Below are 14,725 nucleotides of genomic sequence, written 5' to 3'. Positions count from 1 at the left end.
TGCACCCACTTTTCTAGCAATGATGAGGGGCCCATTCATGCTCCTTTTGAAGTCACTACTAAAATTACCATTGGGCTTCAAGTGAAGGAGGATCAGCCTTATGACATCTGTAAAAATTAGGTACACTGGGCAGGTTCTATCCAGAGCATTGGAAGCTGGGAAAGAATTCAAAATACATCTCATTGTATTTCTGTACCCACTGCCCTTCCCTTAAGCAGGGCTGTACTCTGAAAAGAGGCCTTATAAAAATTGCATAATGAGCTTCCATGTTTATTGCCTTTCACCAGCTTCCAGACCAAATTTATCTAGTTTACAAGTAAAAAGGACAGGTTTATTTTTTCTTCAGCTGTCAGCTCTGCATATTCAACCTGGGATCTGAAAGTCAAGTTGTGCTCTTTCTGGCTCACACATCATCACCAGTAGAAGATTTCTGCCGTCGGAACATCGTTAACAATTCTGCCTATGATGCACGAAGCAAAATAGAGCCAAGCTCCCTCTCCCATAGCACTGCAGAGCCAACACAGCTGACAGAAGTTACAAATAGTAAAATTTTAGTCAGTAGGGAGAACTGACTGAAAACACACAGGGTTCAGATCTCTTGAATAAGAAGGTGCCATTTTTTCAGAGCCACTTTCTTGACCATGACTGCATTTTAAAAGTACTTTTGTTTTCTATGTACCTGGGGACAAATACTTTGTCCAGAATATCTGACTGGGAGTAAGACTCTGTGAATCCATTAAACAGCATCCACTAATCTTGTCAGTTCACCATAACGCAAATGGTTAGGATGTTGGTTGAACTCATGAACACATGCTCTCACATGATGTTCTGGTGTACAAATCTCTCATGAGCCTTGCAGAGGGTGTGAATGTAACATTCACGTTTAGGTTCATAAAAATATCTCAATCTCTCCTACTGATTGTACTCTCCAGTGCATTAGTCTGTACATTATGCTGGAGATTCACAGACTTGGGTATCTCTAGAATGCTATCAGTACTGTATTTCTGGAATATGCTAAATGAACCCTCGGTTGTTCATATTCACTCCTAAGATGTATGAATGCAGAAAGTTTCATCTAATATCTGCACTACCTTATTATTAATAGACTAACAAATCAGCATCTGTTTGGAGTCATATGAAAGTGATCACACAGTACAAGCCTACCTGTGTACATCTACATGAGAGCTGGAAAGTGTAATTTCCATCTCGGGTAGACATACCCACTAAAAATAGAAGTGTAGCCATGGCAGTACGAGCGGCAGCTGTCCATGGTCATAGCTAGGGTCTTGGATTGGGACTGCACTTGGGGCAGCTAACCTTTCCCACTGCTCCCACCACCATGGCTACACTTCTCTGTTTAGTACACTAGTTCAATCAGAGCTAGTGTGGGTAAGTCTACCTGAACTGGAAATTACACCTTGCAGTTCCAGAGTAGACATACCCCCAGTAGGGCTAGGTACAATGTTTAACATTAAGCTCAACCATGAGACAACACTAATAATTGCATTTTCTAGTGTTTACCTGGGATTTTTTTTTCCTTGAGATACATGGCTGTGTTCATACCTGTATGACAAGAGTGTGACTCATTCTGGACCCAATCCTGCAAACCCTAACTCACGGGACTAATTCTACAAATCAGCAGGAGGCGCTGCTAGCTGCTCCACGCTTTTGAAAAATCAGACTCTTCTTTAGGTTTCTAAATACAGACTTGGGAGCCTGGCTTTAAGGTACTCATTTTTCAAAATCTTGGTGATTGACCTTGCGTGAATAAAATTTTGCAGGACCAGGGCCACGGCGATGGAGGATCAGGGGACAGTTCCAGCTGGAGCCTCATGCCTCTGGGCATGTTCTCCGCATTCATTCCAGGCAGTCTAGAGCATGCATCATTCCAGAGCAGTTATTAAAGAAAGTGCCTGAGCCGGTTCTATTTTCCCCTGCAACATTTTGCACGCATAAAGGGCTTCTGGCACATATTTTAGAGGGTAAAGGCCAGAGAGTCAGTTTTCTTCTGTCTCTTTAGTCTATTCCCCTTTGCAGTCAGCTCCACCTACACCTTACTACTGTGCTGCAGGGCTGTTTGTTTACTGCAGCTCACAGCAGGACAAGATTGGCGTGCAAAAGTAAACTGATGTGGAGTGCTGGCCCACCTGGTCCAAGAGAGACATTCGGCACTCCTGCTCTTGGATTATTCTCACCGTAGCCCGTGCATCTATAGCGTTCATGCCTGTAAAGGAACTGCTAGGATAAGCCAAACAGGTTCACAGTGTGTCTCTCTATGGAATTTTTATTAGGCTAGGGAAATGGATGTCTCCATTAGATGCATTTGGATAAAAGACGTAGGAGAGACTGGAAGAATTTTCCTCCATTGTTCACATCCATGGCCAGTCTCTATGATATAATGTCCAGTGAGCATGTCTGTAGGGGAGCTGGAAGATTTACCAGTATGTGGATACAGCCAGCTACTGGGAGAGAGTAGGTTCTGCAGGGGTTAAATTACTGACCCATCTCTCAGATCTCACATGCCATAGAGACTGGATCTTGAGGACACACAGAGCAGATTTTCTACTTTAAGAATGGGCAAGATGTGTGTCCTGGATGCCATCTTACAGTTTTTAAATGATTGGTGACATTGGTGATCACAGCATCGTGGCGGGAACTTGTTCTTCACCAGGGATTGCGTGGACACGTTGCTAGAAAACGATATCCAGCTGCACCCACTGTGTTTAGCGATTATATTGTGGCTCTGCTTTGACAGGCTGTAAATATGCTGGAGGTGGAGGGCTATGGATCAGGCAGCATGGGTGAGTTTCCTATGGCTAACCATTGTCCTCTAGTGCTGTACAGTAGCACATGAGGGACTAGCTAGTAGTCACTTCCTCAAGGGATCTCCAAAAGCAGATTGACCCTATTTCCATAGTCCCTCTAGGAAGAGGCTGAGCAGACAAAGCTTCATAGGTAGAGTTTGCTGCTGGCTTTAATCACTATCTTTTATTTTCACTAGACTTCATCTGTCTTAGGTTTTTCTCCTATTTGATATTAGGTATTAAAAGTGATCTGCAAACGGCAGTTAGTTAGGATACTAGGCATATGCCCCCTTCTCATCTCTTTATGATTAATAAAGTAGGTCTGAAAAAATGTGGCCAGATTTCCCTTGTTTTTATCTTGCAAGTTCAGATCCTGCCCACCACAGACGACACTGTGATGACAGGAGAACGGGTTAAAATGACGGCATCCCATGAGCTAAGAGAGTGAAAATTGAGCAACTGAGGGAAGGGATGTTCAGCTAGCCAGGTTCTTTGCTCATTTTTCTTCCACACGTGTAACTCCAGTGCCTGACTGACACTTGAAAGAACGAATATTGTTAAAGATGCTGCACTCCTTCCCTTTGAATTAAGGGATGAAAGCCTCCTCCCACCTGAGCCATTCCTGGGGTGCAAGGCATTGCAAAGTGGGCAGGGAGATGTCTTGATTCCAGGGGCCACAGAGAAGACTTGTTCCTGCACCCGCCATTGCACCTGGCTCTTGTGTAGGGTCAGAAGGAAGGGGCACGGTGGCTCCTTGTTGTCTCCCCGCTGGCACACTCAGGGAGCCGCAGCGCATAACCTGGCCTATAGTGAGCATAGTTCCAGAGATAAGGTCTATAAGGAGAAACTGAAGCTATATGGAACAGATTCTACAGAGTTCCCATCTGCAGGGGATTTTTAGTACAAAAAGCACAGATGCTGCCATACAGAATTAATATCTGTGAAGGAACAAAAATGCTTAGTAGTTTTTCCTTTGTTTACATCTCCAACAAGTGCAGATCCTGCCATGATCATGTCTGCATGGGACCTCCATGATACTCCGAGCAGATTCTCCAGGATCACGTCAATTTGTCGAATGAGTATGCTTTAGTTTTTCAAAGACAATGATCACAAGGAACAGAACCATTTCTAAGAACCTGAATGATCACTAACAAATCAGAAAGGACCACATTATTTATGCTAAGGGGGAAAAACAAACAAAAATAAACCAACACATTCCAAGGTGTGAGCACCGTATTTAGTGGGGTATGCTTATATCTACCTGCATACCCAAATCCCTACTCTGTGCACAGCACGGTAAGATTTACTGCACCTGCCTGCCAGGATAACCTTTGGCACCTGGGCTCCCATCTGGTCCTCGTTCACCCTTAAAAGAAAAGCACACAAAGGTGAGGTTAATGCTACAGCCTATTAGATTTTGGGAGTGGGGGGCTGTGAATGAACTTGTTTCCGATTTATAAAGAGAAAGAAAATTTTGATAAAAAAAGGCAGAGGAATAAATTAAAGAAGAAGAAAAAGCTACAGAAGCCAACTCAACAGGATCTAGGCATAAAGCAAGCGTTGCTGTCTTCCCACCTCCACTGAAACCTGCAGATAGTTTGGAACAAGGAGGCTAAGAGAAGGTGTAAGGCTGTGTCTATATCTCTGGCATATGGAACTGCTTTACTAGGGGGAAAGCTCTGCCAAACTTTTTAAAAACTAAATGGATTCATGTATAATATCCTTTAACATCATCTATAACAGGCCTTGCTATTCATTGCTATTTGACTGCAAACATCAGATTTATCCAAATAAAAAAAGGGGGTGGAAGGTGAGTTACAGTCAAGTACTTAGTATGAAGTGGTTAGTTAGTAAACTCCAGCTGAAAACTTAATGTAAAGAAAAAAGAATGAGTATAAATCTGCCCCTATTTCCATTGTATAAACTTGCACAAGTTTGGGCAATAAATGTTGCAAATAAATTAGAAGCTTAAATAAGTCCTTCCTTTCTCCCTGCCCCCACTGATGTTTGGTTAACGTATGTACATAACTCCCAATTAGCACGGGAGTTAGCTGCATAAATCATCTCTCTATTAGGCTGGCTCCGAAAAAGCACTTTGATTCCACTGAAAAGCTTGGTAAATGACTCAGCCTGATTTCAGATTATTAGCAGACGAGAGATAAACTACAAAGAGGGATGGATTTAAAGTCTTGGAACCTGGAAGGGGCACTCACCTGGTCTCCAGGATGACCTGGTGGTCCAGGGTAGCCTTTGTATCCCTGTTTAAAAATATAAGAGTAACAGAAAAAAATAATCAGAACTTTGTTTGAATTTCTCATCCCAGCTCAGTACTATTTAAGCTCAGTACCAATGTGGACACAAGAACAAATGGATATAAACTGGTCAATGGGAAGTTTAGACTTGAAATTAGAAGAAGGTTTCTAATCATCAGAGGAGTGAAGTTTTGGAATAGCCTTCCAAGGGAAGCAGTGGGGGCAAAAGACCTATCTGGCTTTAAGATTAGACTTGATAAGTTTATGGAGGAGATGGTATGATGGGATAACATGATTTTGGCAATTAATTGCTTTTTAAATACTCATGGTAAATAGGCCCAATGGCCTGTGATGGGATGTTAGATGGGATGGGATCTGAGTTACTACAGAAAATTCTTTCCTGGGTATCTGGCTGGTGAATCTTGCCCATATGCTCAGGGTTTAGCTGATTGCCATATTTGGGGTCGGGAAGGAATTTTCCTCCAGGGCAGATTGGAAGAGGCCCTGGAGGTTTTTCGCCTTCTTCTGTAGCATGGGGCACGGGTCACTTGCTGGAGGATTCTCTGCTCCTTGAAGTCTTTAAACCACGATTTGAAGACTTCAATAGCTCAGACATAGGTGAGAGGTTTTTCGCAGGAGTGGGTGGGTGAGATTCTGTGGCCTGTATTGTGCAGGAGGTTGGACTAGATGATCATAATGGCCCCTTCTGACCTTAATATCTATGAATCTATGAAAGCTCTATAGAGAAGTTTCCTCCAAATCTATAATCCGTTTTATGATTCATGCTAACTTTTCACCTCCCACCTTTTGTCTGTTTAGACTAAGCTCTTTAGGGCAGTCAGCTACCATGTGTGTGTACAGCGCCTAACACAGTGGATCCTTGTTCTTGGTTGGGGCCTCTAGATGCTACTGCAATGCAAATAACCACCACTCGCAGCTGGATTTTCAGTATCACAGATGAAGCTGCTTTGTTTGTACCTGAACATTATCCATTAGGAAGGGCTCAATCTTAGAATGGAGCTGGAAAAACATATCTACAAAATGATCCACCTGATTAGTCACATTCTCTATGTCCTGCAGTGACCTCCCCCAATTCCCGTTAAATCAGATTCATGGGATGAAATCTTGACTGTATTGAAATCAACGGAAATTTTGCAACAGACTTCAATACAGCCAGGATTGCATCCATAGATTTTAAAGCAGAAGAGACCATTTGGGTCATCTAGTCTAGCCTCCTGCATAATAGAAGCCACAGAATTTCACCCAGCAATTCCTGAATCAAGGCCAGTAACATAGGGTTCAGTTATCACATATATCTTTCCGAAAGATATCCAAGAGATGGAAAATCCATCACATCCTTTGGTAAATTGTTCCAATGGCCAACTACCCTCATTTATTTATTTTGCCTTATTTCCAATTCAAATTTATCTAGCATCAACTTTCAGTCTTTGGATCTTGTTATGCCTTTGTCTGCTAGATTAAAGAGCCCGCTGTTATCAGGCATCTTCTCCCTTGTAGGTACTTAAAGATGATCAAGTCATCTCATACTTCTCTGATAAGCTAAACAGGATGAGTTTCTTAAATCTCACATTACAAGGCAGGTTTTCCAGACCTCAGATTATTCTTGTAGCTCTTGTTTGAGCCCATTCCAATTTTTCAGCCTCTTTTTTGAAGTGTGGACACCAGAAGTGGACACTGTATTCCGGTAATCAGCTGGCCAGATTATGTGGTACATCTTTTTATTAGAGGATAAAAGAGTTTATTATTTTCACTGCCAACAAACAGACGCTTCATTTTAAGGTGTGGTTTACATTCTCCAGATTTACTTAGATCTCCCTTTGTATATCAAGTAACACGCTTGGATTTTATACTCTTTGCCTCCCTTTATTATGTTACTGTAGCTATTTAAAATAAACTAGTCTCCATAAAGTAGAGGCAAAGCACATCAGAAGATTACATTTAATTAGGGACTAACGTGATAATTGGGCTACTACGGAGGACACAAAAAATAGAAAAATGTAACTTAAAACAAGCTGGGGCAGGGAGAGGAGGGGAGGGGGAAAGTATCAACATTTAAATAAAAATATAGGAACAACAAAAATACCTTCAGGCTGAGTTATAACGGATAATTATTTCCTGATCTATAACTTTATACCCAGTCTTGGACTGGAGATCCAAAGATGTCACTGTAGTGTAGTCAAACATGTTAGGTGGCCTATTTTTCCCTCTCTGGGAGCCACAATGGTACCCTTTTCGGCTAAGTGCTCAGCCCTTCAGTTCACTCACCAGACAAGTGACTGGACTTTGCTTCTGCTCAATTGTCTTTTTACTTTTCCCATGTGATCTTCTAGGACCTGCAGCCTAACTTCTCCCTGGCAAAGGAACGCAGCCCTCACAATGTTCCATGTCTACTTCCCATTCACGTTCCTCTTCACTCATTATTTCAGATATTTGGGCTTAAAGAAACACTCACTCTCTCTCATGACCCCATTTCTCGTGCTTGATCCTGCTGTTACATCACAATCCTGTGTTTCATCTCTCTCTCTCTAGCCACTGAAAGTCACACACTGGGACTTCAATGAAAGATCAAATGGCTGGGGGTAAAGTAAGCCTTAGCTGAACCTTCTATAATTAGTTAACATAGGGTCTGGGCCTGATCCAATGTCTAATCATGACAATGGGAGTCTTTCTACTGACTTCAGTGGGCTTTGGATCAGGATCATAATACTGAGAGTTACAAAGAGGCCTGATGGCTCAGGTAATGGGATAAAGTGCTTTTCACCCGCGGATCTCCAAGCAGGTAGTGACCAAAAGTTGTCGCATTCCAAAGGCTGTTGGCAACCTGACATTGTCTCCATTCATTTCCTAGTGAAGCAGAGTCTAGATCACAAAAGCCAACATTGCAAATGGTAACCTCAACTCACCAAGAGTTCAAGGACTAAACGAGCAGGGAGAGTCTCATGCCCTTGCCAAGCCCAGGGAGAAGTTAACCCTGCTGTCTCTGTATCAGGCCCTGAAGCTCAACCGAGAGGGGTCAAAGGTACCAGCAGTAAATTTGAGATATGTGTTTTGGTAGCTTCTTGATTTGGGAATGGGAGGTTAGACACTAGATTGCAGTTCGCAAAGCTATCAGCGATGTGTGATGGTTTTTTCCCCCATACCGTAGCATTAATAACCTGTGCTAGTTTTAGATCTTTGTCCCAGATCATGTACCCATACTGGGGTTTTGGCAAGTTGAGAGGTAAGGGGGGGGGGTTTACTGATCAGACAAATGTGATGAAAAGATTCTATGGCTTACTGGTTTCCACTGAGCACACCAGGCTATTCCTCTCTTTTGGCTCTGCCCTCCATCTTTATTTCCGGCTCCTTGGGGACCTGGAGGATGTGGGACTTTCACCTCAGTCAGGCATAGAGGGTCTGTGGTTGATTCCTGGACTCACATCTGACATCAGTCACTTTGCAAAGGGCACTCGCCGGGAACCAGTGCTTTGTCACTGTGACTGGCAGTGTCAGAAAAACAGCAGGAGCCAAAACTGATTCCAGAGGCCTCCAGGTAGCCCCATGTCAAAATGTAATGTCTTTGCTTCTATACGTAATCAGCTGCTCCAGCCACTTCTCCTGACAGGGCTGGCATGAATGGGGACATCACACCTTAAAGTGAATGAGTAACTTCATCCAGAGGTAAGAGCAAGGCAGTGCCATAGGTGGCAAATGAAAAGAGCTGGCTGCTTAAGTATTGTACAACAACCTCCTTGCCCAGCATCTTCATATACATACCCTGAAGCTAGTGTCTTGGAATCCCAGATTGGGTACCTGAAATGTGCTTTCAACTTGCCATCAGCCTAGAACCATTCTGAGATTTGAACAGCTAGCCAAAAATTATACTAGAAGGCTGTCTCCTCTTCCCTATCCCAGAGAAATAAAAGGGCCCTTTTTCAGTCCTTTCCATAAGATAGGCTCTGTCAGGAGACATAGCTGCAAAGGTCAAGATTTAAAGTTTCTGGATTCCTGATGTTCAAACAAATCTGAGCGCAGACTCTTGCTCCTCTTTTAAAAGTTTCTTGATGCACAAAACTCTGGGATCTAAGCAGCTAAACTGGGACTTGGAAGTCCATCTGTCCGAGAGATAGCAAATCACTTCATGTCAATACAAAAGAGTTTCCCTTTTTCTGTCTTGTTTAGACTGTCAGCTTATGTGGAGGAGAGACTGTGTCATTATTTATATCTCATGTGTTGCCAAGCCCAGATTTGGTGGTCTACAGATAATAAACAGCAACAAAGTTGGTACTAAATGAGGGAGATGTCCCTTTCAAAAGAAATCTATGCCTAAGGCATAAAAACAAATGATCTCCCACCTAAAGATCACATCAAGGACCTGATTTAGATTTTAGAATCAGAATCTATGGAGGCACAGGAGAGTTAGTGACTTCTCTATCTCAAATCCAAATCAGAGCCTATCACTGGGGTCAGAAAAATCAAAGAGCATTGTTCATGCTATGAGGAGAGATCCCCTACAGACAGAAAGATGTCCTCAAAAAGTCACAGATCTTCTGAGCTACATTCATATCAAGATCCCTTTCCAAGAATCCCCCCAGAGAGATTACATTAGAAAAATAAGGAACATTTTAGCTCCTCCTCTTCCCCTCAAAAAAAATTATCAAGAAGCATGAAAGCTTCTTTTAGATAAGGCAGATCCAGGAATTTGATTGCTTCATAAGATTTCCTACCAGCCCCAATTACAGCATGAGTAGAAGAAGATCTGGAGACTAGAAGATCTTGAGCTAAAGTCTGCACCATGATGTTTTTATATATAAAGCCAAGTGAATAGCTCTCAAGTTAAATATACAGACCGTATATTATTGTTGCATCCTATTAAATATACTCCACTATTTATGGCTAACTCGGGGGTGTTTAAAATGTGTTTCTTCACATAAACTGATGATTACCACTGTCTGAGGTTAATCATAGCTAGGGGCTGAAAAAGCTCATGCATTTTAAGGCTGGCTGGTATGTGAAAATGTTTACCTGCTGCAATACTCTTTAAATAGCACTGAAATAACAGAGAAGAGTGTATGAAAACAATTACATTTGCTCTCCTATCCAAACACTTCCTGATGATTACAGGGCGATTAAACACAAGGGGCTGTCACTACAAGGGGAAATTACACTTCACTGAAGGATTTGCTCAGCTGTGACAATGTTTATAATCCACACTGTCATAGCTACGATGACAGTTCGCATTTCTGTGGGAAACAGACAGGCTTCAGCAAGCAGACCTTGGGCAGTGGCCGAGCTGGAAGAGGCCACTGAATGCAGCCTATTTGGAAAGATGGTCTTGAGGCTGGAACCCTGAACTGGCAACCCAGGAAAACTGGGTTCAGGTTCCCAGCTCTGCCTTATATTCACTGCATGACCTTGGGTGAGTCACTCACTCTTTCAATACCTCTCAGTCAGGCACAGCCTTACATTCAACTACAATAGCAGCTGTTCTGTCCTCAGCAACATTCTGTCTCAGGACATGTTGCACAGTACTTCAGTAGAATCAATTTGCAAGATGGTCATATTCTGCATCCGACAGCCAAATGCCAAGAGACATTTATGAGCTATTAGTTTTCTTTAATGCACTTCCCTTCTGGTGCCTCAGGTCCTGCCACCATTCTCTAGAACTGCTGTTCAGCAAAAACAAAATTCACTCCTTGTGAAGTGGATGAGCAACGTCTCTCTCTCAGACCACACCAATGTTTTTGGTATCCCTTGTTTGAACAGCTGTTTCACATACCCTGTAGCTGGGCAAAGGCAAAAAATATTTGTGGGCACTCAGAGACCAGAGTATCCAAACCTACAAAGGAATAGACGGCGTGTGAATTTACATGGTACATGTTTGCTTATGGTACAAACCATGCCATACGGAACTACAGGCCTTTGGTAGCGGCTCCATCTCAAAAAGTGCAGAGCCAACTGCTTCTTTTAGAAAGAAAAATGTTTGTGGGAGAAAGAAACCCATGAGGGAAACTTCTGTCTCTTTGGAAGTTCTTACACAGAGAGTTTACAGACAGATATGAATGGGTTCCATCCAAACCCCCTGCATGATGCTCTTTTCTGACTTGTCCCATAGAAGGACAGTACCTTTTTGCATTTGCTTATGCCAATTTTCAAGACTTTGCCATTTTCTTGTAGGCTAAATGGGCTGCCTGCCTGCAGCCAAACACCATGGTATTTTCACTGGGGAGATGCCAGCAAGGAATACAGATTAAAAATTGTTTTTCCAAATATTTCTCCAACAGCTTTAAAAAGTTTTCTTAATTTAGAAGGCTAATAAAATCCAGGCAGCACCAAAGCATCTGCCAAGCCAGTTCCTCTTTTTTGCTGCACTGAAGGAAAATCCCACAATCCAACTTACTCGTGTCCTTGAAGAAACAGAAACACCTCCTCCCCCGCCCCCTCCGCAACAACCCCTGAATGTGCTTCAGGTTTTCCAAAGTCTGGTGTGGGACCTGTGCAGTGGCTTTGGGTCTATTTGTTTAGTCTCCTACTCCTGCTCCATTCTTTCCACCATAAGCCCATTCCGTCCTGACATTGCATTTTGCTGATCAAAACCGCGAGGCTTCGTTTTATGAGCTGCTATGCTAAGAAAACTGTGTTCTTTGCACCTAATTCATTAGAACCAGTTTGAGAAAGCTGAGTGTGGGGGTTAGCTAAGCCCCAGTCGGTCCACTGCCTGGCTCTACTCAACAACTCAAGTGGAACAAGCACCACTGCCCCCTGCAGGCGATTTCTACTTCCATTCCCTCTCCTACTTTCCCCAGTATTTAGGAATAGGATAAATAAGCACAGCTCCCCCTACTGTGAATCTACTGCAGATGAAAGGGGACCAAGTGACAGCCCTGGAGTCTGAACCCCTCTAGCCACAGAACAGGAACAGGTGGGCAGCCACAGTGAAAGTTCTCCAAATTAAAGCAGGGCAAAAAAAAATTTAAAAAAAATGGACTTTTTGTTTTTGAATTGCTGGTGAACCAAACAACCCTCCATAAAAATGAATTTTGGGTTGAACAAAATGTTTTAGTTCAATTTCAAGCATCTGTTTTGGACTGAAAAAGTTAAAGGAAATTTAGAAATGAAAAGTCATTTGAAAGCAAAACGTTTCGTTTAGAAGAGTTAAAATGGAAACCTTTCCATTTTTTAAATTAAAAAAAAAAAAAACCCATCTTCCCCCTCCCCATGCCCAGCTGAAACAACCAGGTGAAATTAACACTACTTTGCTAAATATTTCTGGGTTGCTGAATTTGCATTTTTTCTAGAAAAAAAAGTTTCAATCAAAAAATTCCACCTCACTCTACTCTAAAGGCCACAGCCCCGATACTGAGGTAGGGGTGTGTGTTTGTGTGCATGCCCATGCCCATGTGGGGAACAGGGCCAGGGAATTGCTGAGAGGGACAATTCATTCTCAATGACCCATTCACATCTTGACCTCTCTGCTGAGATGATCAAAAGGGTGGCAATTAGGATGGTTAGTTTTGCAATGTCAATATTTTCCATCTGGGAATGGCAATGAAGACCCTGAGACCCATTTCACATAAGCCACTGAAGAGCTTCCAGCCACTATCAGCAGAGCTTGCTCCACATCAGCAACCTGGAAGGAAATCCCTACTACTTTGCAACTTTCACCAAAGTCATTAGTGTATCAAATAGTAAGGAAGAAGCAATCAGGCGTCCCATGTTGGGGGGTAGTTCATCTTCAGGCTGGGAGAGGTCTCATTCATGCTCCCTGAAAGCCATTTATTTCAGTCTTTCCACTCACCACACTAGATTGATTCTTCTTTGCAGCAGGGTAAAACAAAAAACAGAATTGTGTTGGGGCGGGGAAAATGCTTCCACAAACACTCATGCAAAGCTGTGGAATTTGCCACCACTAGAAGCATGGACACAATTAATAGTGCTAGCATGGTTGGGGCACTAATGTGGGAAAGCAAACACCAATGGTGGGACATGACAGTGAGGAATCTCACACTCCAGCACTTGGTGGCATTCTCAGACCCATTCACATTCCTGGTGACATTTGTGCTCCTGATGGCACATATATGGAAGCAAACAAAGCAGATCCATGTAAATTTCAAGCTCCATTCAAAATACAGAGAGAAAGAAACTCCTTCTCCAAATGCATATGGGTTGGTCTTGACCAGAAAATGTGGTCAAGCTTTAGTGGGCTCAGATAACATGCACTAACTAAGCCATACCTAAACTGGTACCTTAATATAGCTCCTGCCCACACTAGAATATGATCAGCTTTAACTGAAATAAAGATGGTAGCCTTCATACACCCTAGGAGAGGGTTGCATTTAGAGGAAGCATGTTCCAATGGGTAGGGTGCTAGTCTTGGAAGACCCAGGTTCAGTTCCCTGCTCTGCCACAGCCTTCTGGTGTGACCTGGGGCAAGCCACTTACCCTCTCTGTGCCTCAGTTTCCCAATGGTGAAATGGGCATAACAGCACTGTCCTGCCTCACAGCATGCTGAGAGGATAAATACATTAAAATTTGTGAGATGGTCAGATTCTATAGTTTTGTGGGCTGTATAAGGACCTAAGACAGACCAAGTTTAGAATGACTTGGCTAGCATGTGTTAGCTAAACCTGATCTAAGCCTGGACACTTTTCCTGGTCAATACACAGAGTCAGAGGGCAGAAAAGCAGTCTAGCCCAGTGCCTAGAAAAGCAGAATGCGAGTCAGAACTCCAGTGTTCTAGTCCCTGCTTCTGACATGATCTCGTTGGTGTCATTTAATCTCGGTGCCTCAATTTACCCATGTGTAAGACAAAAACAACAACTTGCTTCCCCGACACTGAGTGTTGAGGCTTAATTAAAATATTTGAAAGCACTTTGAAAATTTAGGGTAAAAGATGCTTGAGAAGGGTACTTACAGTTATTTATTGACAATATTGGTTTAATTCACTAGAAATGGAAATGTGCTTACCTTCCGACCAGGTGGTCCAGGAAGCCCACTCAAACCAGGTAAACCCATGTCTCCCTGTAAAACACAAGCATGCCTCATTAGTTTTCAGCTGCTTTTATTCCCACTTGCCATATACTCTTATTGAAATTATTTGTCATAGAATAGATTCCACAATACAGGGGCTGAATTGCTGGTATCTGTGACTCGTATTCTTAATTCCTCAGAAATCCACTAAAAAAGAATTTATAGAAGTAAAAAAAGTGCCATTAAAAGATAATTGTAAATTCACAATCTCTTTATTAATTGGCTCACCTAAACAGTAAACTGGTGAATTAGCTGCAGCTACTGTGGGGACTCCAGTTTTTCACCAACAGAATGTGAGCCCTCTTTTCAATTCTCTCCTTAAGCTGCACACTGCAATTGCATTTTGGAGGATTTTAAATAGCAGAATCCTGTCTTTTAAATGCAGCATGAACAACAGGCATCGGCTGCTTCCACTTGTCAAATCCAGGAGCCAGGTTCATAAACTACCCTACTACTACCAAAGTGGCTCAACCCATTGCTCCAACTCAGTCTCAGATAGCTCTAAGAATAAAATTATTTTCCTTGTATACACAATGTTGGCTGATCTTTTCCTGGCTGCTTAGAAGGAGAGATTTGTTGGTTGCCTGTGCTCCTGGGAAAGGACTGAATTCAACCCTGATTGGTGTATTAGAAATATCT

General features: G+C 42.6%; 1 protein-coding gene across 1 annotated transcript in view; it reads right to left on the bottom strand.

Moving 5' to 3' along the window:
* COL27A1 (collagen type XXVII alpha 1 chain) overlaps positions 1-14,725 on the bottom strand; it is a 297,315-nt gene that overhangs the window by 164,779 nt on the left and 117,811 nt on the right. The window contains exons 9-11 of the mRNA XM_074973737.1: positions 14,024-14,077; positions 5,018-5,062; positions 4,117-4,170 (exon numbers count right to left, since the gene is read on the bottom strand). Of these exons, the coding sequence (XP_074829838.1) occupies positions 4,117-4,170; positions 5,018-5,062; positions 14,024-14,077 (153 nt within the window). The remainder of the gene's footprint in view (positions 1-4,116; positions 4,171-5,017; positions 5,063-14,023; positions 14,078-14,725) is intronic.

This window comes from Natator depressus, chromosome 16 (assembly GCF_965152275.1).
Source record: "Natator depressus isolate rNatDep1 chromosome 16, rNatDep2.hap1, whole genome shotgun sequence".
NCBI classification, from domain to species: Eukaryota; Metazoa; Chordata; order Testudines; family Cheloniidae; genus Natator; species Natator depressus.
The sequence above is the reverse complement of the archived record's forward strand: the minus strand, read 5'-3'. Positions and strand labels throughout refer to the sequence as shown.